Source organism: Marmota marmota, unplaced genomic scaffold (assembly GCF_001458135.2).
Source record: "Marmota marmota marmota unplaced genomic scaffold, marMar, whole genome shotgun sequence".
Lineage (NCBI taxonomy): Eukaryota > Metazoa > Chordata > Mammalia > Rodentia > Sciuridae > Marmota > Marmota marmota.
The window spans coordinates 34,762,824-34,789,005 of record NW_026000240.1 but is presented as its reverse complement, the minus strand read 5'-3'; the positions used below and the strand labels follow the sequence as shown (position 1 = coordinate 34,789,005).

General features: G+C 53.3%; 1 protein-coding gene across 3 annotated transcripts; it reads left to right on the top strand.

Moving 5' to 3' along the window:
• The first annotated feature begins 763 nt into the window (after window positions 1-763).
• Gnai2 (G protein subunit alpha i2) lies at window positions 764-22,164 on the top strand. 3 transcript variants are annotated; one of them, XM_048794313.1, is made up of 9 exons: window positions 764-1,045; window positions 15,561-15,603; window positions 15,844-15,985; window positions 16,173-16,333; window positions 18,831-18,959; window positions 19,299-19,428; window positions 19,519-19,672; window positions 20,487-20,700; window positions 21,981-22,164. In XM_048794313.1, the coding sequence occupies exons 1-8, from the start codon at window positions 928-930 to the stop codon at window positions 20,675-20,677; spliced, it is 1,068 nt and encodes a 355-aa protein (XP_048650270.1). In that variant the 5' UTR covers window positions 764-927; the 3' UTR covers window positions 20,678-20,700; window positions 21,981-22,164. The 3 variants fall into 3 exon arrangements, with proteins under 3 accessions (XP_048650270.1, XP_015342643.1, XP_048650271.1); XM_015487157.2 differs by lacking the exon at window positions 21,981-22,164 and adding an exon at window positions 21,378-21,805; XM_048794314.1 differs by lacking the exons at window positions 764-1,045; window positions 21,981-22,164 and adding exons at window positions 1,686-1,705; window positions 21,378-21,805.
• The last annotated feature ends 4,018 nt before the right edge of the window (window positions 22,165-26,182 follow it).

Here is a 26,182-nt window from a genome sequence, read left to right as displayed (position 1 = left end):
ATCCTTGAACTAAATCCCCAGTCCTTTTCAATTTTTATTTTGAGTCAGGGTTTCACTAAGTTGCCGAGTCTGGCCTCGAAATTGCAATCCTTCTGCCTCAGCCTCCAGAGTAGCTGGTATTACAGGCGTCCGCCACCACCACGTCTGACACCACGTCCAACACTGGTTTTATTTTTGACTTGCCGCAACTCAACAGAGAAGAGGGCAGAGCCCTTGCCTAGCATGTGCACAGCTCTGGGTTCGATGCCAAGTTCCGCAAAAAGAAAAGAAAACCACGGTCCAGAACCATTCGCCTGGCTCACTGGATCCCAAAACAAGTTTACTGGGCTCATTAACTTTAACAAGTGTTTTAGACACGCCTCCTGCACCCTATTCGCCCAGCTCTCAAAAGCTTAGAAGGCTGATTTCTTTTCAGCCCGCGGGCATCAAGTCTCCACCCACGGGCTATGAGATCCACCCTCCTAGCCTCCTCCCGGCTGCCCCTAAAGCGGGGCTTCAGGCCCTCAGCACCCAATCCGAAGTCGGCCCCGCTTGCTGCCAGCCCAGAGCCAGAGCCCAACGTTGACTCTACTGCTATTGCCTTCCGTCCACTCCGCGTGGCCCCGCCTCCAGCCCGCGCCCGAGCCTGGGCTGAGCTTAACTTCGCTCCTTGCTCCGCCCTCGAGCCAATAGTCAGCCCTTATTTTCCCTTGGCTCCGCCTCCAGACCCGCCCCGGCCCAGTCCCGGGCTTGCCTCCCTCGGGCCCCACCCCTGGCCCGCCCCGCCGACGATGCGCGGCAGCCGGGAAGGCGCCTCCCGCAGTCGCTCGGAACTGCGGACCGGAGAGAGCTGTCCGCAGAGGGCCGGCGGCGGGAGCGAGTGGGTCGGGCGGGGCCAAGCCGGGCCGTGGGCCGTGTGGGGGCCGGGCCAGGCCGGCGGACGGCAGGATGGGCTGCACCGTGAGCGCCGAGGACAAGGCAGCGGCCGAGCGCTCTAAGATGATCGATAAGAACCTGCGAGAGGATGGCGAGAAGGCGGCACGGGAGGTGAAGTTGCTGCTGTTAGGTGAGGCCGCGTCTGGATCTGCCCTCACCCCTTTGCCAATTCCCAGCCGGAATCCCCAGACAAGGGCTTCAAACTCCCTGGCAGGCTCTGGACCCCATAGCCGGGTTTGAATCTCCCCGGGATAAGCCTGGCCACGACCCCCAAATAAGAGTGAGGAAACTCTGGGTTAGTCTAGATCTCTAATTCTAGGCCACACTAGATCAGATCCTCAACTTATACCATACCCCAAACTCCCAAGTGCAGGCAAAGGTGCTTTAACATCAGCTGTCCAGTCCTTGCTTTACCATTCACCCTTGATAACTAATCTCACAGAGCCTCAGAGTCTCCATGCCTTGTCATTCCATTCTTTCCTAGACTTTATCTAAACCCTCAAAACCCTACTCGGTCCCCACCCCCAGGCTTCACCTGTTCCCCCTATTCCTATTGGACATGAGCATCCCTTGGGGTCCCTGCCAGGCCCCTACTCCCTCCTTTACCTTCTGTGCCCTGTACTTACCCTGGAATCTATATTCTCCACTTGTGCATTCTAACCCTAAGGGATCTCTCAAGTGGGAAACTGTTCTTGAACCCTCTCCAGCTGGACCTTCTTCAGAGCCCCTGCTTCTGGCCACCAGATCCCTCTCTGCAGGCATCACTTCTCAAACTCTCTGCTGCTCCTCTGTAAGTTCTCTCCCACACTCTGGCCTTCCCAGAGTCCACCACCTCTCCTGCACCAGGTGGGCTGTGCTGGGAGAAGAACCAGGGTCTGGAGAGAGCCTAGGCTGGTGAGGTAGAACCCCAAGGGCCTGGACTGAGATTCCACTGGTAATGTTGGGGAGGGGACCAGACCTCAAGTCTCCCTGAAAGGTTCTTCACCAAGAGAACATCTTTCCCAGTTTTAAAGCCCTGTCTGGGCCAGTAGTGGGGAGTCTGGGAAGTAGGAGGGAGTGTGGAGGAGTTAGGGTTGTAGCTGCTTCCAAGACCAGGGAAGATGGTGGTTGCTAGAGGGATGGGGGGAAGTGGAAGTGGTGAGACAGCCGACATATTGCTGCCCCTGCGGCCGGGCGGAGGAGATCTGCTGACGGGTGCTGCTGGGCTTCCCATACCTTTCTGGACTTGAAAGGGTGGGATATGGCTTTCAAGAGTGGGTGGGCCTGTTGGATTTCAGAGCCATGTGAGGGGTGTGATGGAGGAGCTGGATGAGGAGTTGGGGGGTGAGCTGGGGGTGGGCCAGTGTGCCTGGGAGCATACCAGCTGGTCTTTTGCAAAGACAGTGAGCCTGCCTTTCCTCATAGCCCAGTCTCACACTGGGAGCAGTAGTTCCCTATAGAAGCCTGAATTGGTGGTGGTAGGGATGCGGGCAGGGAGGGCTCGGGCAGCAGCGCAGGAGCATTGTAGGCAGGATAGTATGTGTGTGGGGGTGTGGCCCCTGGTTCCAGAGCTGCCTTAGGGCCTCCAGGCTGTGAAGAGTAGGCCCTTTTATGTAGGGCTGGTGGCTGAGAAACCGCATGGATGTACGTTATGGGCCCATCTGTTGACTGTCTGGGCAGTCTGGTCTCGGGGGCACAGCCCCGGAGGTTTCAAAATGGCATCCGCTCCACTGCTGCTGCGGGGAGGAAGAGAAGGGGCGGGAAGGGGCGGCGGCCCAGCCTCCTGGGCTGCTTTGCGTTGGGCGCTTGCCTCTTCCTGTCTCTGCTGTGAGTGAGGCAGGCAGTGAGTGGGTGTCGACGCGGCGGAATGCCCTGTGCCTGCTGGGCCTGGGGAGGGCACTTCCGGGACCGCTACCTCCTGGTGCCCGGCCCAAGACTTTTGCCAGCCCCTCCCAGGTTGATCTCAGTTTTTGCGGTAGCTCAGGAGATGTGAGGCTGGACCCTAGGGTACTAGAGACACAGGGATTCTAACCTGTTTTGTGACTGGACCGGAAGCTTCCCTTATCTTGACAGACTTGCCCCTTGGAACCCAGCTCAGTTTTGGGGCCAGGCCAGGTGGAATCTGGTAGAACCTGGCAACCCTTCTCACTGGACTAGTAGCAGCCAGAGGTATAAGGTCTGGCTCAGCACTTTGCAGCCTGAGGAGTCCAGCCCAGTGTTCTGCCTCTCTAGCTTTTGCTCTTTCTGTGACAGGGGCTTCCTGGGTTGAGTCGAACAGGAACCTCTGGTTCTTGTTGGGGACATGGTGTGGGACTAAGACCCAGCAGGGTGTATGCTGCAAGGGACTGAGAGACCAAGCTCTGCCTGAAATTGAGGCCCAATCTGCAGGACCCTATCTGCCATGGCTGCCTGGGGAAGGGTCCTGGCTTGAACCTTGCCTTCCCCATCCAGGAATAAGGTGGCAATGGGAGCCCCACTGTGCCAGGTTCAGAGTTCTGGGCGCCTATCCCACTTAGCGGGAAATTCTGTCCAGGCAACGGGACTCAGGCTGGGCAAGTGCCAACCTTCCCTCCCAGCCAGAACCACGCCTGCTGCCCTGCCTGCACACTGGCTCCCTCCCCTCTGTGCAGCTCTGCCAGCCGTCAGGCACAGTCACTGTCACCAGGACAGAGACAGATGTGTACACACTGGCAAGAGTTTTTCCTGGTAGCTTGGTGGGGGATCAGAGTAGATGGTCCCAATCTCACTCCAGCCATACCCCCAACCTTACCCAGTTCTACATGACTGACCAGCTAGGCCCAGGTGGAATTTGGTGGACAGCCTCTGAAAGGAGAGTGCCCACTGTGGGTTCCATGAAGGATTTAGAGTATAGGTACAGTAGTTTTGTCATGCCCCTGGGACTTTACATCTGTTGTTTCCTACTTGATTATTCTTTTTTTTTTTTAGTGGTACTGGGGTTCAAATCTAGGGCCCTGCACATGCTAAGCAGTCTACCATTAAGCTATATATCCCTGGCCCTTGATTGTTCTTCAGTACTCTACTTGAGATCTCCTCCCAGGATCTTTACTTGTCCTCCACTGAGGCTGGTGAAGCTTCTCTTCAGGCCCTGGGTACTGCTGCTTCCCTTCATCAGAGCATGATATTGGCCTTGAGGTTGCTAGCACAGAGCTATGTATTGGGTGCTTCTCACTTATTTGTTGAACGAAGTACATATCCACAGAACTTGGTTTGGGGAATGGGTAGGTGGAGGTCACTGAGCCATAGAGGCTGGGTTGACACTAAGAGAACAGTTCTTCAGCCTGTTTCTTCCTGGTCCCATCACAGTCTGTGCAGGCACCTCAGAAACAGACCCTAGCCCGTTCCATCCACAATATTTGCTGCCCAGCCTGTAGCCTGTCACAGGGCACAGCACATAGTAGGAACTCCATCTGTTTGTGGGGAGAGTAGCTTTGTATTCTTCCTTCAAATAAGAGCTATTTGGAGACTGCCTCAAGGCTACCTTCTCTGACAGTCTAAAAGCTTCTGTACAGCCTGAGGGCTACCAGGCTGAGACCTGTGCAGTGCTGCAGAGTCTCTGGGCCTGCCAGCACAGGGACTGCACAGAGGGAGACTGCACAAAGAATAAGTTTACCAAAGGAAAAGGAAGGGAATTTTGTGGCCTTAGTCCTGTCTGTGCCTCTAGCAAAGGGCTGACACTTTATAAGGTGCATATTAAGTGTTTGTGGAAACAATGAGGCTGTTGAACACATCTACAACAGGGCATAGCCCCTGGGGAGAGGGATAATATAATCCTGGGTGTGTGTGTGCAGTGCCACTTGAGCCTGGTTGCAGGTAGATGGGAGGGTTACCCTGGGATCCGACCTGGCTGGGCAGTGGGGAGACTCTAGTGGTGCTTTTGAAGGGGTCTTCCTGGAGGAGGGGTCCTCTGGCTGGCTTTGAAAAATGAGCACCATTTGCCAGGGCAGGCACTGGGGGAGACAGACCAACTCAGCAAGAACACCCAGACAGGAGACCTGGCCTGGATTCCCAAGACCTTGGGGGTCACACAGATCTGTGTTCAAATTCCAACTCCACCTTGTGCTCTGGCTAAGAAACTTTCAGATAAAGCCCTCGCAGGAGTCTTGCCTTTCACATACAATCTGGGGACCAGATCTGCAGCCAAGGGTATTGTGGGTGGCAGTGCATTAAACCCTGGAGGTATGAAAAGGGTTGAGGGACCTTAACTGCTGATTCCTGCAGTGCTGAGCATATGGTGGGAAGGGGGCTTTCATTCTACAGGATGCCTGGCCAGTGTGGGGACTTAGGGGAACCCCCTCCCATGACCTCAAGCAGCTCCACTGCAAGTGGGGAGACCAAGGTGTACTGCAAAGAGTTAGTGCCCGATAAAGTGATAGACTATCCCAGGGATGTCAGACAAAACCTCTGGGGGCCTAGGGTTGGGGATGTGGCAGAGCCCTGAGTGCCAGGTAGGCTGGTACCCAGGCAGGCCCACAGCCCAGACAATCTCCCCGCCAGCCCTCTTCTCCCCTGCTGGAGCTCATTAGCACTTGAATGGGGGGCGGGGTTGCTTGGGCCTGAGAGTCTCTTCCCACCCCTCCCCCAGGTTGGGCAAGGCTTTGTCTGCTGGAGTGGGCTGGGATGGAGCTCAGTTCGCACGGCAGGGAGAGAATGGGGATCTAAGCCATTTCTGATTCTCTCTGCCTATGTCCTTAGTCTCACTAAGCTCAGCACCTGCCATGAGAAATTGTACCTGAAGGTTAGGATAGGAGTGTGACTAGGTCCTTCAAGGGATACCCCTGATCTGGGAGACTAGGTGAATCAGTAGCTCAGCTGGGAGTATCTCTGGAGGAGGGGGGACAGGGAACCATAACAGGCCAGCAGGTGATAAGGACACTGGGAATGAGCTTTCAGTGTTCTGGAGGTGGAAGTCAAACCAGCCTAGGGACACAGCCTTCCATGCCAGAAGCCCTGAGGCAGCATCACGCCACCCACTGTGTTTGAGTAAGAGCCTAGGCTGCCAGTTGGTGGCTGGATATGGTTAGTGACCCCTTTGGTCTCCTTTGTTTTGAGTAAATATTTGCCCACCAAGCAACAGCATTTAGGTAGTACTGGGGGTGGGGTGTGAGCCCATCCCAGTGAAGTCCTCATGCTTCCAGCACTGTGGGTTGCCAGGGGTGCTGGCACTTGAGGCTGCTTGGTCCACACACCGATCCTGTACATCATGCCCTTGATCTTGATCCCAGGCTGTTTCCAAAAGCCACCAATTTGCTGGGCCAGTGGTGTGCACCTGTAATCCCAGTGACACAGGAGGCTGAGGCCTGAGAACCACAAGTTCAAGGCCAGCCTTAGTAAATTAGCAAGGCCCTAAGCAACTCAGTGAGACCCTGTCTCAAAATAAAAAATAAAAAGGGCTGGGGATGTAGCTCCATAGTTAAGAGCCCCTATGTTCAATCCCCAACTGTGGGAATCCCCAGTTTTGGGGTTTTTTTTTTGGTGGGGGGAGATTAGCCACTAATTCACCTGGCAGGAACAAGATGGAAGAAAACTTTGAATGCCTAAGCTCTTAGCCACTGAGGACCCAGGGGCTGCCTACTCCAGCAGATGATGAGTCAGTCAGATTTAGAGCCTGAAGTGCTGCCTCTTTGACCCTTTCCTGTCGTGGAGGGGGCAGGACTAGGCAGCTGAGGTAGGGTAGGGTGTAGGCTGGGCAGCTGTCTTACCTTCCCAGCACCTTGAGCCAGGAGTCCCAGCTTAGCTCAGTGAGTAGGGGAAGGGGTCAACAAGTGTGTGACCAGGTGACAGCTAATGGGCTTTGCTTAAGAATGCTCTTTAAAGTGCCCTGAGAAAGGCAAAGAATTCGGTGTGTAGATAATGGCTCTGGTACTTGATGCTCTTAGGCAGCAGCTATAGATACAAGGTGGGGCCCCTTCTACCCAGGCCCTCTAGCTGGGAACTCTTGTTCTTACTAAACCCCAACCCCATCCTCACCCTATTGCTGCCTTTAGGGACTGTGACCACTCTTGGTTTGGGAAGAATAATCTCCCTGGAATAAACAAATATTACTGGCCAGGCCCTCAGTGTTTGTCGGCTTTCTGAATGTGCTTACAAGGCTCAGAAGGCAGTGACAGGCCAGTTTGAGTAAGCCTGGGTTATCCCCCAGGGCTTTTTGGAGAGAAGGTATCTTTATGGCTTGGAGGATGCTGGGAGCTCCAATGCTGTCACAGCCTCAGGATGTACAGAGGATATGTTGATAGCGGTACCTGCTGTGCCCTTACCCAGAGAGGGGGCAGTGAAGTTTGCATGGCAGGACCTCTCAGGGAAGTGGTGTCCACATCGGAGGAAAAGGAGGAAGCAGCTGGAGGAGGAGGAGCCCAAAAGAGGAAGAAGCCAGAAGACTCTTTGGTGCTAGTTCAGAGGTATAAACCCAGGCAGCCCAGGGTTCTGCCAACTGGAAGGTCTAGGAGGTAAACACGTATCCAGACTCATCAGAATACTTCTGTGGGCAGTCACTAGGTAGGGACCAATCTAGGTTGCTCTGCCCTTGTCTTGCCCCATAACTGCTGGGCCCAGAATCCCAGAGAAGGTGGCGCCTCTGAGAAGGATTCCAGCCCCTCCTTTGGCCACAGGAAGTGGTGGCTGGGAGAAGGACGCCAGTGGGAGGACCAGCAGGAAAGCAGAAAGCTGCTGTTAGATTCCCGAGCGGCCATTGCCCTCCAAAGCCGGAAGGCCAGCCACAGGCCGAGATGAATGCCTGGAAATGGAGCAGCAGCCCCAGGATTAGCTCACTCTGGGTTTCCCCTGCTTGGAGATTGATAGAGAGGGCCTTGGTCCTAGTTTAAGGAGTCCGCCTGCCAACCAGCCATTCTCTGGGCCTTCACTAGGCCTCTGTTTCTCCTCTAATATTAGCAGCCATTGCCTCTGATTAAGCTTTGATGATTGTGTGGAGCTGAACTCTTTGCAGTCTTATCTTACTTAATCTTGAGAGGCTGAGACTGATGTCACACCCATTTCACTGATGAGGAAGCCGGAGGCTCAGGGACATTATGTGACTTACTCAATAAGTGGAGATGCCAGGATATGACCCAGGTAGTAATTGAGCACCTGTTCTAATCATCACAGCCTCTTGGAAGTCTGGGCCCAGCTTATGGGAATTGATCAGTCAGGGTGATAGGCAGATACTGGGGCAGCCCTGGTGCTCATGCGTTCTGTGTATGCTTAAGGGCCCTGCCTTGGGGGCCTTCATTTCCTCCTTTGCCCTGGAAGGTGGGATCAAGATTCTGCATAAATCTTTGCTACTCAAAACAAGAAATGTGTGGGAAGCTGGGATTGTAGCTCAGTGGTAGAGGGCTTGCCTTGCATGCATGAGGAGGCTCTGGGTTTGATCCCCAGCACCACATAAAAATATTTATTATGTCCATCTACATTTGTTGTAGATTGTGTCCATCTACAACTAAAAAAAAAAAAAAAAGAAAAGAAAAAAAGAAATCTGTGGAGTGTCCATGCGGTGACCTCATCCTACATGCAGCTGCATTTTTTTTTTTTTTTACTTCCCACCTTTTTTCCCAGCCCATGTCCAGTGTTCATGTCATGGCAATGTTCATGTCACAGTCTGCAATTTAGCACTTCACTTTTCCCTTAATATTAGGATTGTTCCTTCTGTAGCTCTCTTTCTTAGGGAGACACACCAGGCCTGAGGAAGGTTTACAGATCTGCTGAAGTCTGGGGTGGGGCTGTGAGATGGGGAGTTGGCCAGATGAGTGGAAAGGAAGAATGTTCCTGCAGGGCTTCTGCTGTGAGCACCAACTCAGGGGTGTGTGCCCCTGTGGTGCTTATGGTACTGTGTGGTGGTTGATTGTGGCTGTAATGGGCTGGTGACAGCATGACAATTGGTAAGGTCAGTTCCTCATGCTTCTTGGTCTTCACATTGAGTTTTGTGGCTGGTGGGGCCTTGCCCTCCACCTTGGAGGTTCCCGGGGGTTCTGCTTTATATTGTCAAGCCAGGTTCTAGGGGGATAGAGGGTCCCAAGAGAGGCATAGGAGAGCCAGGGCAGAAGCATCCACATCTCTCTGGGCCAGGAGCTATGCAGAAAGCAGAAACCCTACCAGCCTCAAGGCTACACAAGACTGGGTTCCAGGGGTCCAATCCCTTACCTTCCTTATTGTATGACCTCAGGCTATCCTGTTCCCTGTCTGTGCCCAACGCTGGGGCCTGTAATATGATTCTTAGCACAATACTGTGATCTGTGGACATGTGGACAACTGCTGGCTTGTTGGGCATGAACACAGTTTGGGGTGAGTGTGAAGACCCAGGAGAAGCTGCTCAGTGTAGGCCATGGGTTTGGCACTCCCCTGAGGGGTACATTTTACATTTAGGGACACTGAGAGCTAGGCTCTAGACACCTCACCTATGGTACAACAAAATTAGTCAGAAAAGAGTTGGTGGTTATTCAGATATTTTAAGAATAACAAAGGGGCAGTGGTGTATATCTGTAATCCTAGCTGGTGAGGAGGCTGAGGCAGGAGGATGGATCACAAGTTCAAAGCCACTCTCATCAATTTAGTGAAACCCTAAGCAACTTTGTGAGACCCTGTCTCAAGGGCTAGGGATGTGGTTCACTCCTGGGTTCAATCCCTAGTGTGCCCCCCACCCCCACAAAAAAATAACAAAGGGGTCTCCTTGGTAGTATGGTGGCTGAGGCAGGAGGATTACAAGATCAGGGCCAGCAAATTAGCGAGGTCCTCAGCAATTTCAGTTGAGACCTTGTCTCAAAATAAAAAATAAAAAGGGCTGGGGTAAAGTGCCCCTGGGTTCAATCCCCAGTACCAAAAAAAAAGGAATTCTTTAAATGAGGAAGCTTCCTGGAAAAGGGATGTACCAAAAGATCCAGCTCTTTGTGTGACCTGGGCTTGTCCAGCACCTTCTGACTTCTGCAGAGGGTGAGATCTGCAGCCCAGGGGATTAACCAATGATGAACTGGTCTCAAGGTTTCCCTTACCCCAGGCTTCCCTTCCTCACCAGGTATCTGAGTTTCCTTTTGGGCAAGGGCCTCATTGAGAGAGATGCTCCTACCCAGGAAAGCCTTCCATGTCTGGACAGGATTCCAGGCCTCAGTTGCCTTTGTACAGAGATCTTTGACTTGGCAGTAGCAAGACAGGCCTTAGTTGTTGGTGCTTCCCTAATGGGTTTGGGAACTTCTGGAAGTTGCTGGAGGCAGCCCAAGTGGCAGAGACCAGAAAGGGTTTGGTTTGTTGGGGCATCTGGTGGAAGGCCAGGCTACAGGAATGGGTGAGAGTGTGGAAGAGGCCATACAAGACCTCATATCCCTGCCCCCACTCCAGTGCTGGACCCTGTGAGCCTTCTTGGAGGGATTGAAGGGGCCTAAGAGCAGCACCTGGAGGAAGGAAGAGACCGGCAGGGGGTGGGGCCTGGAGGGCCTTTGTCTGGTTGGGCCTTCTCCCCCTTCCTCCCTCCTATTCCCATTGTTTCTGAATGTGGTCTCTGAAGCTGGCTGGGGGCTTCCCAGGGTGGAGGTGGTGGGTGAGGGTCCAGGCACTTCCCCCAGTCACCCCTAGCTAGGGGGGTTGTTTTTCCCAAACAAAACACTCCCCAGCTCTGCCCAACCCCCACCTCTTCCGCTGTCTCTGGCTGCCGTGCTCCCTCTGCTGGTGGCCAGACCTGGGACACCGAGGCTGCGTGGTGGGGGATGAATGGTGGGATCTGAGAACCATGGTCTAACCTGGAGATGTGGTACTCTCCTGGGATGAGAGTAGAGGTTATGTCTGGGTTGCCTTTGGGGTGGGCTTTCCAGGGCCCACCCCGATTTTTCCCCCTACCTTGTGCCCCACCAGGATAGGCCGGAGAAGATTGTGACAGCATGGGTGCGCCTGGTGCTGTGGGTTTGAGCTGGGCTGCTGCCCAAGTCTACCCTGTGGTTCCAGCCACTGCTGCTTATGAGAATCTCTGCCCTTGGGCTGCCACGTCAGCTGGCTGCTCTCCCTTACCCCATGTGTTCCAGGAGAGCCCACCAGCCTGGGAACTCTCTTCAGGGAGGCCTTTTCCCAAGCCTTCTCAGTCTTTTAAGTGTGTAGTCAGTGAGCAATATTAGTGGGAAGGCTCCTGGGCAGGAAGGAGGGCCCTGTAGGAGAGGTAGTGCTGTGGAAAAGGAGTGATGAACTCGGCAAAAAGCCAGGAGACTGACTGGTTCTTACTCCTGTCCCAGGTTATACTAAATCCAAGCAGGGAACTACCACTCTCTGAATCAGCCTGTTGGTCACCATTCATTGTTCTTCATCCACTCTTTATCTGAAAGCTCTGTGTTCTTCCCAAGGGAGAAGTGTGAATTTTTATCTGAATGCTTACCATGTGTCAGGCACTGTGAGAAGAGCTTTGCATTAAATCCTCACCCCTTTCCCAGGAGAAGATAATGGGATATTCCATTTCACAGGTGAGGTACCAGAGAAAGGGCAGGAAGGGAGTTGAAGTTCATGGAGATCTCAGGAAGGATCACAGTGAGCAGCAGGGCCATGGCGGGTCTGGACCTCTCTGGGAAAAGATCTGAAAGTGAGAAGATGGGCTGTCTGGCCTCTCAGTGCTTGGCAGTCTTCAGAGGAGACACTGAGGTCAAAGAGGACAGCAGCTTATTACTACCTCCCAGCAGAGTAATGCCTAATGGGGGGAGTAGAGGGTCCAAGATGGGTGGATAGTGACTTAGATACTGGGACCTGGGATCAGCATCAAGTAGGTGGATCTATGGAGCTCTCTCTTTCTGCAAGGCCCTGCTGGCTATGTTCAGACAGATGGGATGTTACTGTCTCCTTTCCTCCATTGTCCCCTCCTCCACAGGAGCTCAACACCCCACAGTAGAGGCAGCTGTTCTAATGCAGAGCAGCCCCTGGAGCCCAGCACATTGCTGTAGTCACTGCCTGCCTGCTCTGAGCTCAGCAGCTATGCCACCGGGCTAGGCTTCAGAGGTGGCTTCCTTGGTGGAAAGAAGTGTGACCCGGTGGGAATGTCAAGCCCCATCTCCACCCCCCGCAGGGAACCTCTGTGGGCCCCTCTGGTCTCACCCAGCTGAGGATGGAGTACCCAGTGGAGTCCTCTCTCAGCAGAAGAAGCTGATTTCTGTCACCTATTGGCAGAGCTCCCCTGCCCCTTTGCAGCAATCTGGAGTCAGCTGGGGAAGGTCCCTCCTAAGGGAAAGATACAGGGCTTGGTTGGGGAAGCTGAATGCCCCCAATCAGCAGGGTGCAAGCAAACTCTGGGCCAGATGCCAACTTATCTGGTGAGGAGATCCATCAGGCCCTGATAGAGAAGGAGCCCAGCCTAGGGAATGAAGAACAAGACTGCAGCCCCAAAGCTCCCCAGGCACTCAGCCTAGATGCTGCCAGAAAGCCAGGGTCTTCACCCCACCCTTTCCACTGGAAGTCCCATGTGCCCCACCACTGTGCTCCTGGCCCCTCCCCTGTGTAGCTTCTTGGGGCAATGCCTTGACTCTGTCCTGGTATCTTCCTGCTTTCTGCCTGGCTTCCAACACCACGCCCTTGTTCTCCCTCTCACTATTTTCCGCCTGAGTCACAACTACTGGAAGAACAAAGGGACCACCCTGAATCCAAGGATGGAAACTCTATGACCTTGATTAGTCTACCTGTTAAAGGGGGTTCTGTTTGCATTAACCCCTGCTGGGGCCAGAGAATATCCTCCTAACTCTTAGCATTTGAGAACTTTGTGAAGAGAAACTGAGGCTTGGAGAGGACAGGGAAGTGGGTGGAGCAGAGAACGAGTGTCCCGGCTTCAGGCCTGGCATGCTCAGGTGCTGCTATCAGTGTCTTGATGTCTACCAGCTCTGCTAAGAAAATGAGATTCAAAGCAAGTTTGTGCTTTATCCCTATCACTGGGCGGGGTCACGAGTGACCCAAGCTACCTAGAAAGAGAAAGATCAGAAGACCAGATGCTTTTTCAATTCTTAGTGGTCAGATGGGAGAAACCGATGGTGGTTAGGGGTCCCAAAGAAACAAAAGGGGAGCAAATCTTTACCTTTCCAAGGTCTCCTGTATCCTGGACAGTTGCACTGCTCTGAGTTTTGATTCTACTGGCTGGGGTCAGCATATTGATCTAACCCGTGAATTTACATCCTTGGTCTCTGCTGTCCCAGTGGGGCCCCCAATCCTAAAACTCTCTGGCTCACTCCTAGTTCTTCCTCTGCTCTAAATGTGCCTCCTTCCTTTTGCTCTGTAGGAGCAAGAGGGAAGGAGAGCCAGATGGCCGCTGCTGCCCTCCCTTCCTGAGTTGCTATTGAGGCCCCAGGGACATGGTCCCATTGATTGGGTATTACTACCAGGCTTTCTACGCCTTCCACATCCCTACCAGCCCTGTGGAGTATGAGGGATCCTGGCTGCTCTGCTATGTGCAGCCCAGTAGAGGGGGAGGGTGCTGCCATCTGACTGCAGTCCACAACCAGGCAACTAAATGGGGCCAGGTGCCCCTAATGCCCAGGGCTGAAACCGTAGAGGGAATCACTATTCCACCTGCCCAGAGCCTACACGTTATACCACCCAGTACCCTCTCCTATCCTAGGAAGCAGGCCTGGGACAAATTGAAATAGGCACCGGTAGCATTTATAAGGAGAGTTCAGGTCCTCTCAGAGTAGCCACTGGAATAGGGATATGCCCAAACCCACTCTTGCAAGGGTCATAGCTAGATCTCAGTTTCTCCTAGTAAAATGTGGGTCTGAAGCCTCCCATACATGCCTATAGTCCCAGCTACTTTGGAGGCTGACACAGGAAGATCACTTGGGTCTACATGTTCAAGACCAGCCTGGACAACATTGTGAGATGTCATCTTAAAAAAAAAAAAAAAATTCTCAGGTAGGAGAGCTAAGTTGGGCAAGGCCCTTGGAAATGTCTGTTACCCAGTCCTGGTGTCTGCTAATGCTGCTGTTGCTTGTTGGGCACCATATAGACTGGGGCCAGAGTTGGCCTGGGGCAGGTAGGGAGTGAACTCAGTATCCCAGTGAGGAGTACAGCTGGCCCCAGAGGACTGTGTGGCCTGGCTGTGGTATGAATTATTTAAGACAACTCTAGAATGAATGGTGTGTGGAATGAGGTGGGCCACCCACACAGGGGGCTATAACTGTGCTACCTCAACCTCTTTGTGTCTGTTTCCTCATTTGTTAGACAGGGATGAGAGTAGAACCTACCTCTCAAGGTTGCTGTGAGGATTAAAGTACCTAGTGAATGTAATATCATCTGGTACTCTTTACAGTAATGCCAGTATCATTGCTGATGTTTGCTCATGCTAATTTGTAGGTTAGCCACTTTATCCTCTGAGGCTGTCTTTATCAGCCCCTAGGGTTGCTGGTGGCCGAGTCACAGTCCTCAAGTTTAACCTCCCCATAGACCCTGCCACCTATCCTCCTGAGCTGCTCAGAGGGATGGCCCTGCCACAATGCTCAGGAGAATTGGGATGCCAGAAATGGAGCATGGGGCAGGTCTGCACAGCAAAGAGAACAGCATGAGCAGAGGTCTGGAGATGACAAGAGGCAGTGTCTGGCAGGAGGAGACAGTCTGGGCAAAGCCTGGGCAGGAGAGTGGGGCCTGGCTGAGGGCCATTCTACCTGTAGCTCAGAACAGGGGAGCAGTGCGGGGAGAGGTAGGGCCCTATTTCCAGTCTGTCCATCCTTGTCCTATCTCTCTCTCTCTTTTTTTTTTTTTTAAGGTGCTGGGAATTAAACCATGCTAGGCATGCACTCTATTGCTGGACTGCACCCCTAGCCCCAGAATCTGTCTTTTTAAATACCCTCCCAGGGCATGGTCCTGGAGGTCTGAGCCATGTTTTGAGAAAGGCAAGGTAGACTAGGCAACATGGTTCTTGGTATTCCCTTGTCTTTCTGAATCCTGGCTGTACAATTCTGGACCAAGATTTTACTTTCCTGAGCCCCAAAGTCCTCATTTGTAAAAATGGGAGTAAAAACAGTGCCTGTAGGGGCTGCTGTGATGAACAGGAGAGAATGGCAGCAAATCTCAGAGAATAAGCTGAAAAGAAATATGGGGTAGAGGCTCTGACAGGTTAAAGAAGAAGCTTGAGCCAGTATAGAGGGATGTGTGTGTTTGTGTGTGACTCCATGTGGTTCCAGGTCTCTGAGATTCTATGCTCCATATGCTCAGAGCAGACCTGCCCCATCCAGCAGAGAGCTTGAGCCACATCCAAGAGAAATGAGTATGACACTGTGTGCCAGCCTAGGTCCCCAGGAAGCTAAGGTTCAGGATGTGGGGAGAAGAGGGGCTACTGTCCTGCTGGAGTATACAAGGCACTTTCCTACCAGCTCTGCTTGAGGTGCCATGTTGGTGAGCCCCAGGTGCACAGGGCAGCAAGCCAATGTGAGGATGACAGGGAATGCAGGGCTGGCCTTAAGTCTCCGGTCAAGACTCCTTGAACTCAACCAAGGCAGAGGGGAGCCATGGAGGCCAGTGAAGTCTACGGAGGAAAAGGCCTATAGACAGTCTCCAGGGGACAGGTGCTATAGGTTCTTGACCAATATGGCCCTGCCAGCTGCCTCCCTCTCACTGTGCCACTGATGTGGAGATTGGGTTCTGCCTCTAGGGCTACAGGGGCAGTCCTGTGGAGCCCTATTGGGCCTGCCCCTGACTGCCTGTGCCCTCTCTTCCAGGTGCCGGGGAGTCAGGGAAGAGCACCATCGTCAAGCAGATGAAGTAAGTGCTATGCACACAGTCAGTCCCCAAACTTTGATTTCCCCTTTTCTTCCCATGGGCCTGTATTGCCCCCAGTATAGGCTCAACCAGGCCCAGACTTCTTATAGCTAGTCATCTATCTATCAGCCCTGGTGGGTTGGGGGCAGTTTTTCCCTCTTTGAAGCAGGCCCCAGCAGCCCCAGGAAGCCATATGAACTCCCTGTGCCCTGTGGACCCTAACTCCTGACCCCTGGCTGTCAGGATCATCCATGAGGATGGCTACTCAGAGGAGGAATGCCGGCAATACCGGGCAGTTGTCTACAGCAACACCATCCAGTCCATCATGGCCATTGTCAAGGCCATGGGCAACCTGCAGATTGACTTTGCTGATTCCCAACGTGCGGTATGTACATCCTCCACCACCACCCATTTCCCACAAGGCTTTAAGCCATAAGGCTTTAAGGGAATCTTGTCCTGGGGAATCAGAATATCCCAGCCTGGGCCCCATTCCAGAGGACTCCCTGGCTCTGACAGGCAGGGTGGGGGTATGGTCCTTCAACTGGCTGACTGCCCACCACTGCTGTACCTAGGACGATGCCAGGCAGCTGTTTGCACTGTCTTGCACTGCTGAGGAGCAGGGCATGCTCCCTGAGGATCTGTCCAGCATCATCCGGAGGCTCTGGGCTGATCAAGGTGTGCAGGCCTGCTTTGGCCGCTCGCGGGAGTACCAGCTCAACGACTCAGCAGCCTAGTGAGTGCTCCAAGGGGCTGGGTAGAGAGCAAGGGTCTGGGGAGGTCTAGACTATGGGTTGGACTGTAGAACCTGAGCACCCCCAATGAGGTACTACTGGTTTCTGGTTATGAAGCTGATGATTGTCAACCAAAGCTTTGGTGGTTTGTGGGGTTGGATGGGATGGGGTGGCATAGTATTGAAAGGCCAGGAGGAATGATAGGGTGGCTTGTACAGTATTCTTATAGGCCACTTAAGCCTTATCTGTCTTTTTGCACAATTGTTCTAAAGAACATTTACTGTCACCTGCTCTGTGTCAGGCCCCATGCAAGCCTTCAGGGGCATAGTGATAAGTGGAGCAGATAAGTTCCCAAACAGTGACAGCTGAGGGTGTCAGCGCCATGAGGGAGATGTCCAGTGGAAGGACATCTCAGCTGAGTGCTGAAAAAGAGCTAGCCATGGGAAGATGGTCAGGGGTTCCAGGTAGGAGTGTGGTGTGTACAAACTCCAGGGCTGTGCTTGAGGGCACTGAGATCAGATCAGCCTGAGAGGGACACGCAAAGTGAGTAGAGATTCTGTGCAAGGTGACAGGCATGTGCACAGGCTGGAACCTGTACCTCTGTCCTGACCCTTGCTGGCTCCAGGGTGAGCCCAATATTCATCTGGGGAATCACAGGGAATCCCAAGAATCCCAGATGTGTAATAGGTCTGGATCCTTTCAGCCCAGCCCACAGTTCTAAACTCCTTCCCTACAGTCCTTACCATGTGTCAGGACTGCTGCAGGGTGCTGAGGACCCCACAAGGATGGGAAAGAGAGGTTCTAGGGGATATCCACAGATACTGGAACCAGATAGGCTGCAATTCCTGTCCTCTCTCCCTCCTGGAGCAGAGGCTCCAGCTAGGACTCCTGTGTGGAACATCTTTCTGACTTTTACTGCCTGTCCAGGCCACAGCCCACCTAAGAGGGGCTGGACCTCTCAAGGGTGGGTGAGAAGAAGGACTTGCCTGGCCAGGATTTTCCAGTCCTGCCCCTCATCTTATGGGCAGCCTCCCTCTACCCTCCTTGTATGGCCTGACCCCGCCCCCTTGTGAGTGTGTCCCCTCCATAGAAGCTGCAGGATTATAGCAAATACTGTAGGGGCCTATAGGCCTCAGTGGTACCCCCACCTCACTGAGGTCACAGGCTCAGCCACCAGCAGAGCTTGTAGGACACAGGGGCAGGAAGGGGTAAGCTCAGTCAACCATTGCCATTTCAGTGCTCCTAAAACTCAAGGAGGATAGGGTTAAAGCCACCTATAGGCAATTTCCCACTTCTCTACCATCCTGACTCTTCATTCCCCAGACATTGAGCACCCATTGGGTGCCCAACACTGTTTTAGATGTTTTTTTTGTTTTGTTTTGTTTTTGTTTTTGGTGGCTCTGTGGAGTGAACCCATGGCCTTGGGCATGCAAGGCAAGCACTCTACCAACTGAGCTATATCCCCAGCCCTCCAACATTGTTTTAGGAATTAGGGTTTAGCTGTGATTACAGGTTCTACTCTCCCAGGTAGGTTATACTTTGACAAGATAACCCAGGGGTAGAGTATGGATTGGAATACCATAGGGAACAAGAATACGTTAGCCCTCTTTACTGCAATACTCTTACGACTGCAGGTAGGGCAGGGGGTCCTTAGGGCGAATCCACTATTGAGAAGCAGAGGCTGCTGTGGAACCCACCATGAAGTTTTCAGGCTGGGGGCTCTGTCAGTAGTGGTTGGGGTGTGGCACACAGGTCACAGCACATGCGTCATGGTCCCCCATGGCCCTTCCTGTTTTTCTGTTCTGTCCCTGTGTCTCTGAGATCATTTCCCTCTGGCCTGGTTTGGCCCGGCTGCTGGCCCCAGCAGCTCTGCCTCAGGAGCAAGACCTGGGTAGAGGGCAGTGGTGTAGATGCTTAAATCCAGCCTCCAGGGTAGCAAGTATATTGAGACAGGCCTACAGAGGTAGCACTGATACTAATTAAGGGAGCTGGTAATGAGGAGCCCCTGGGACACCTGCCAAGCGGGTATCTTTGCCCTCTCCCTAAGAAGCCAAAATTTTATTGGTGCCCACTGGGCCTGGGAGGCCCCAACATGTTCAGCCTCATATCAAGGGACCACACCAGGCTTCTCTGCGGCAATTACCATAATTGCACGATTAGCATCCTGAATCCCTCCCTGAAGGACTAATTTGCCCCCTTCCACCCACTTCCACTCCCTTCCACCCCCTTCTACCCCCTTTTCTGAAGCTCCAAAACCCTGGAGCTGGGGCTTGGATGGCTGGCCACTGAGCTTCAACTCTTCCCAGTCCCTTTCTGTGGATGGGAGACAAGAGACTATGAGTCCAGATTTCTTATCTAAGCAGAGAGTGTAAAGTAGGCAGAAGTTAAAGAAGCAAGTACTTTGCCTGAGAAGTGGGTGTGGGAGGGAGGGGGGGGCTCTTCCTGCTGACCCAGGGTCCATGTCAGGAGGCCTCCACTGACCCCCGCCCCCATTTGTAGCTACCTGAATGACCTGGAGCGCATTGCGCAGAGTGACTACATCCCGACACAGCAGGATGTGTTGCGGACCCGTGTGAAGACCACGGGTATTGTGGAAACACACTTCACCTTCAAGGACCTACATTTCAAGTGAGCGGGCATGTGGGCAGGGTAGAGGGGCAACACCTGCCAGCCTTTGGGGTAGCAGAGTGGGGGCCAGGCCAGCCTTCCTTGGTCCCACTCAGGTTTCTCAAGGGTGCGTTTGGGGAAAGCATGTCTTCATGACCCAGTAAATCAGTGGTCACTTCTGCCAGCTGTTCACAGCCTCTGCCATCAAGACTTGCCCCAGCAGTGAACTAGCAGTGAAGTGGGCAAGTGGATGGTTCCATGAAGGCAGTGGCCCCACTCTGGACACACCTCTGTCCTCAGCCTGTGAAACAGGGTGGGGAATCTCCCCTTTCTTGGAGCTAAGGTGATCTATGTCCACAGGATGTTTGATGTGGGTGGTCAGCGGTCTGAGCGGAAGAAGTGGATCCACTGTTTCGAGGGTGTCACAGCCATCATCTTCTGCGTAGCCTTGAGCGCCTATGATTTGGTGCTAGCTGAGGATGAGGAGATGGTGAGAGATGGAGAAAACGCTGGGCATAAGAGAATGCAGAGGGTTGGGGGGGGGTTTTTGCCATTGCTGACCTCACTGTCCTGCCCCCAGAACCGCATGCATGAGAGCATGAAGCTGTTTGACAGCATCTGCAACAACAAATGGTTCACGGATACATCCATCATCCTCTTCCTCAACAAGAAGGACCTATTTGAGGAGAAGATCACACACAGCTCGCTGACCATCTGCTTTCCTGAGTACACAGGTGAGGGGACTGTAGACACTGCCTCTAGGGAGAGATGGTGCCTTTCCCAAGAGGAGCCAGTGGGGACCAGGTGGCCCATGGGCGCCCTCCTCTGGACAGAAGAGTGACTATAAGACACACCTGCAGAGGCTGGCTTATGAACTGTATCTGCACACACGGGGTCTTTTTTTTCTTCCCCTCTTTTTGTTACTGAGAATGGAACCTAGGGGCACTTTACCACTGAACTACATCCCCAGCCCTTTTTAAAATTTTATTTATTTATTTATTTTTGAGGCAGGGTTTCGCTGAGTTGCTGAAGGTCTCACTAAATTGCTGAGGCTAGCCTCAAAACTGTGATCCTCCTGCTTCATCCTCCCAAGTCACTAGGATTACAGATTTGTGCCCCCATGCCCAGCCACAGGGCATTCTTAATATACGTGGGGCCAGGCACAGTGGCATATGACTATAATCCCAGGGACTTGGGAGGCTGATTCAGGAGGATTATAAATTGAAGGTCGGCTTGCTCAACTTAGTAAGACTGTCTCCACATAAAAAATGAAAAGGGTTGGGGATGTAGCTCAGTAGTAGAGCATTGCTGGGTTCAATCCCTAGTACCAAAAAACACATAGACACACAGACATGGACACATGGGCACATCCTTCACACAGCAGGTTCTCTCTTTACATAGAGTGTGCATGTATATTCATATGTGGTCACTATGCATGTATACATGTTACATGCTTGTCTATCCACATGCACAGAAAGTTGCTATATACATAGGAAGGCACCTACCTGCCACACACAGCACAAGTCTTCACTCTTGCATCTCCCTTAGGGGCCAACAAGTATGACGAGGCAGCCAGCTACATCCAGAGTAAGTTTGAGGACCTGAATAAGCGCAAAGATACCAAGGAGATCTACACGCACTTCACATGTGCCACCGACACCAAGAACGTGCAGTTCGTGTTTGACGCTGTCACTGATGTCATCATCAAGAACAACCTGAAGGACTGTGGCCTCTTCTGAGGGGCAGCGGGCCTGGCAGGATGGTGAGCCAGAGTGGGGTGAGGCAGGGAGCTGGGGAAGAAAAGAAGGGACAGACTTGGGACCTGGGGAGATACCTGGTGGGAGTGGTAAGCCTGAAGATGGGAGGGAAGGGGCCATCAGGTCAACTTATTTGTATTCAGGGCACTGAGGAGGTAGCACAGGTAGGCCTAACCCACTAGCCAGAAAAAGGGGCCTGGTCTTCTGGTTCTATCCCAGTATTCCTTGGAGAAAACTCATGTCCTCACCCACCAGGGCACTGACCTAACCCGATGGAAGCTGGATGCTGACGGGAGCCTAGGTTTATACTTACTGCTCACTGAGACCAGCTCTGCACTTGTCCTTAGCCACCTTTCCCTCAGACAGGGTCCTGGGCTCAGGCTGGCTCAACTGGCCTTGGTGGAGGTGTAATGACTTTGCCAGTGCTGCTATCTCCCCTACCTTCAACAGAAACTAGTTCTTGAGTGATACCTGGGTTCCTGGTAAAGGTGGGTGGGGAAAAGGAGAGGTTCAACAGGGTATGGAGGTGCATGACTGTAATCCCAGCTACTTGGGAGAATCAGGAGACTTGGGCAGGAGGATTGCAAGTTCAATAAAGGAGAGGGTCATTGTCTAGGAAGGCAGGAGGAAGAGGCACACCCAGCTACCTCCCAACCCATGTCATGACTGTCCCCACCTCCAGGGCCATCGCTGACTCTGCTCCCCTCAGTCCCTGAGGAAGATGGGGGCAAGAAGACCACACTCCCAGCCTGCCTCACCCAGCCCTGGCTGCTTCTCAAATCTTTCCTCTGTTCCAGTTCCTCTCCCCTCTCTCAGCTCCAGTCTTAGGGGAGGGGTTACCACAGGCCTCTCTAAAGCCTGACTCTGAGGTGCCAGGAGTGGCTATGGTACCTCTTCCTGGGCATCTGTTCTGATTTTCTGACCGTTATCTTGTTCTGTGGGGGGAGCACATGCTGAATCTCCCAAGGCCTGTGTCTGGAGGGGCACCCACTTCTCCAGTCCAGACCCCTAGCTTCGCCCAACACCAGCCCTGACCCAGCCCAAGTCCAAATGTTTACAGGGAGCCTCCTTCCCACCCCACCCCATCCCCACCGCTTGGAGGCCCCAAAGGAAAAAGCACAAGAAGCGTGAAATGCCTCCATTCCTGGAGAACACAGTCCACCTGGCCATTCTCGTAGCTTTTAAAAACAAATGAAAGTAAAGAAAAAAACTGCAAACCTAGAATTTTAGAGAAAACCTATTTAAAACTCAGATCCTGACCAGCACCCTCCCAACCCCTTTCCAGTGATTCCGTGCCTTGAGTGTGTCTGCGTGTTTACACCCATCCATCTGCTCGCCACCCCTGTGCGGGCAGCACCCCGCCCTGCCCTCCACGGAATTGGGTTCCAAGGGCTGTTCCAGACAACTGCCAACATCACAGAGGGCCCTACCCCGTGGCCCTGGGCCCAGGCTCCATTAACCTAAATGTAGCTCCTTAGCGCTAACCTAGGAACCGCCGCTGCCTGCTGAGGGGCCAGGCCCCTCATGCCCTCGCCCCAGGCCCGGGTCCTTCAGCGTTGAACACTTCCTTGCTTTTTTCACGTTTTATGGAATTGTTCACATGGTTTGAAATAATAAAATGTAGAAAGAAAAAAATGCCAAGACTTGATGGTTTTTCTTTCTCCCAGGAGACCACGACTTATGTGCTCAGTGATTGCTCTGGACCTCAGTCCTCACCTGGGCCGGGATTCAATTTTCTGAGCTTTAATTTCCCACTGGACTGGTCAGTTTGTATGCAGAGGCCTGGATGTCCCCCCTCTCTGCAGGTCTGGGGCAGCTTGCAAGCCTGGCAAAGCAGTTGGGCAGACTCAGAAACTCTTCTAAAGGGTTCTTGCACTTGCAAGCAAGAGGGGTGCCCAGCCAACCTCTAGTGCAGAAGGAAATGGTGACTTCTGACCTCCCAAGTACAAAGGTGTATGAGGTGCTGGGTCACAGCCGTGTGCGCTGCATGACTACAGAGCCTACCTTTTCAAAACTAAAGGGTTGAGACAGGCAGATAACCACACTTAAGGTGCATGAGGCCTGGGAAGCTGCAGGTCATTGGCTGTATTGGGGGCTAGGGCTCCAAATGTGTATGTTGCAAGAAACTAATTGAAGTGATGGATATCAGTGGGGTGGGCCTTATGTGCCAACCCCAGGCTCCAGGACTTTTTTTTTTTTTTTTTTTTTTTATTTTTTAGTTGTAGTTGGACACAATACCTTTTATTTATCTATTTTTTTTTATTTTTTAAAGAGAGAAAATTTCAATATTTATTTTTCAGTTTTCGGCGGACACAACATCTTTATTTGTATGTAGTGCTGAGGATCGAAGCCGCACGCATGACAGGCGAGCACAATACCGCTTGAGCCACATCCCCAGCCCCCTTTTATTCATTTTTATGTGGTGCTAAGGATCGAACCCAGGGCCTCGCACGTGCTAGGCGAGCGCTCTAGCGCCTCCAGCGCCTTCTTAGACCTCTGAAGGCTGAGCACCTGGAAGACACAGTGAAAGGCCGGTCTCAGCTGGGTGGGGTTCTAGGGCCAGCGCTTCCGCCTCTGGCCGCCAGGAGGCACCACAGTCCGTGCTCGGCGCTTCCCGGCAGGTCACGGAGGCTGACGTCATCGGGTTCCGCCGAGGCTGCGGGCACAAAGGCAGCTTTGTGCGGCGGCGGCGGCTCTGAGCCCGCGGCCGGACAAAGCTGCTTGCGCCGGTGGCGGGCTGGGGTCGGCGCCGCGGAGGCGGAGAGGGAGGGGTTGGACCTTGGGCCTCGGGCTCCGCTTCCACACACCTGCCGGTGCCCCGCGGCGGCGGATCCTAGGGTACTGGCAGGAGATGAGAGCCTGTGGCCGCCCGAGTCGGAAGGAGATTAGCGCCCCCCTTCCATCCCCAGCCTCCTCCTTCCTGGCCCCAGTTCCAATGGGCCAATATGGCTACCGCTACCTTTGACTGACAAGGAAAACAACCTGCGCCCATCCCAGGACACCTGCTTTCCCTATGAGGCTCGGGTCTGGACCCCGCTTAGTTCCAGACATGCTCGAGTCGGGTGGGGAGAGCTGTTCCAGTGTTCCGATGCCCGCCCAGCAGGAAGCGGGTGCCGGAGATGGTTCCTTCCCCCTGTCCTGAGGGGGATCCCAGCACAGAGGGACCATTGAGGGGCTGGCATTGTCTGCCTGTCAGGCACTCAGTGCCTCCCTCCTTGGGTGGGCCATGCAGGGCTCTGGCTAGGATTCCCCTTGGACCAGAGTTGCCAGTGGGTCTGGGTGGGGTTCTGGCAAGCAGGGCTTCCCTGGGTGCAGACAGCTAGGCCTCCACCTGCCCTTGGCCCTCCTACCCCAGCTGGATTTTCGAGGGCATAAGGCTCTATTGTCCCAGCACTGGCGGGGGCGGCTTCTCAATTCTGCCTTGTCTTTGACAGCTGGGAAATTCCCAGCCATGGAGGGGTGGCAGGCAAAAGGGGCTGCCCAGGTATCCTGCACCCCAACTGGAGGAACTTCATGAGGTGGGTATCCCCTATTACCTGGGGTTGCCTGGAGGAGTGTTGGGACTTGGCCATTTCTCATCCCTTGAATGTCAATGCTCCCTGTCCCTGTGTCTCCAGAGCTCTCCCAACCTAAGACTGTTCATCATACTGTCCACACCCTCGGGCAGCTACAGCTATGAAACCCACGACCTTTTAGCAGGGTATGCAGAGTCAGGTAGAGACCCAAGCTCTTGTTCTCAGTGTAGAATGGGCTGTCCCAGACTTTGGGGACAGCCACGAGGCTCATCTGCCTCAAAGAGGGCCAGGCCCACTTGAAATAGTTGCTCTGAGCTACTGATGTGGTGGCAGCCTTGGTATTTTTAACCCATTTTGGGGGCAGGGGAACAGCTGGGAAGAGAGAAAGTGACAAGCTCTAAGAGTCAGAGGCCTAAAGAGGGGAGAATATTGGGAAACCCTGTGGGAAGAGGCAGGCAGGCAGGCAGGCTCTCAGTTCTCCAGGCCCAGGTGGGTCGAGGCCCTGATGCCAGCCACAGGGTTAGAGCTGAGGTCTTTCCTGCCAGGACCTGGAGGAACCCCTCACTGTTCCAGGGCAGCCCCATGGCTGCTGGTTTTATTTTGTTTTTGGTACTGAGGATTGAACTCAGGGCCACTTTACAACACAGAACTCCATACTCAGCTTTTAATTTAATTTTATTTTTTGAGACAGGGTCTCCCTCAGTTGCTGAGAGCCTCACTAAATTGCTGAGGCTTGTGTCAAACTTGCAATCCCCCTGCCTCAGTCTCCTGAGTTACTGGGATTATAGGTTTGTGCCATCATACTCCATTCTCTCATGGCTTCTGACATCAGGAAACCCTCCTACCCTGCCCACCCCCTTAAAGTTCCTCAGAATCTTTCCATATACACCCTCAGATCCAGAGTGCCAAACCAGTTACAGGCTGGGGCATTTAGGTCCTGACTACAGCTGCCTGGCCTTTGACATGGCCAGCTAGGTCTGAGTAGCCCCCAGGAGTTAGGAGGGGCAAAGACAGTACTGTAGCATCTCTTGGCTGAGTTCTGAGTATGAATTCATCCAAAAACACTGACCCCAATCCCTGTTTCTACTGACCTAAAGGAGATCCTGATGTGGGTATTTGCATGTTCCCAACCCCCTTGGACTGTCAAAGTAGAAGGCAGCCCCTGTCACCCACTCAGGGTGATGGCCTCCTGCCAACTGGGCTATGTGTCCAGCTGTGCAAACAAGTGTGTGCATGCCTACCAGGCACTAAGCCTCAATCGCACAGTGGTAGGCACCAGAGTCCAAGGGGGAAGAGGCAAGGCCATGGGTCCTTTAATCCTCCTTGCCTTGGTTTTTCCCTCGCTTAAGATGTAGCTTCACACACAATCTAGGTTGGGAGGAAAATCAGTTTGGTATGCCCTTCCTCCCTTGGGCTCTGCTTTCTGACCTCACTGGGGTGAGGGGAGTCAATTTCTGAGGAGCTGAGCAGGGTCAAGGAGTGGTCTGAGGTATGCCTTCAGTTCCCCATCAAGACCCAGGAAAGTGGAAGGGCTTCCTACAGGCCTGCTCTCTCCTGCGTCCCTATTGCTGAGCCCTGGAGTCCTCAGTAATGATAACCCCTGCTGCTCTCCCCACAGTGGGAGAACCTACAGGCTGACTCTGAGGCTTGAACCTGGTTTACAGGAGTCTGGGACTACACAGAGAAAGGCTGATAGCTGAGGTCCGATAGTGAATAAATAGGAAGAATGCAGTTAGTAACTCTTTAAGGGAAGGGCCCTAAAGGACTAAGGGCACAATCCAGGCAAAAACTTGGCACTGAAAGAGCTGATGCATCCCAGAAATGGGGCAGCTGGAGAAGTGGAAGGGTTGGCAGGGGCTGAGCTGGGGAGAGTGCTGTGAAATGCCAGACTAGGAGCCTGCATCCCACAAGCTATCTGAGTTCTGAATCTGAGCCCATCCCAAAACACTGATCCTGATCCCTTTTTCTAATG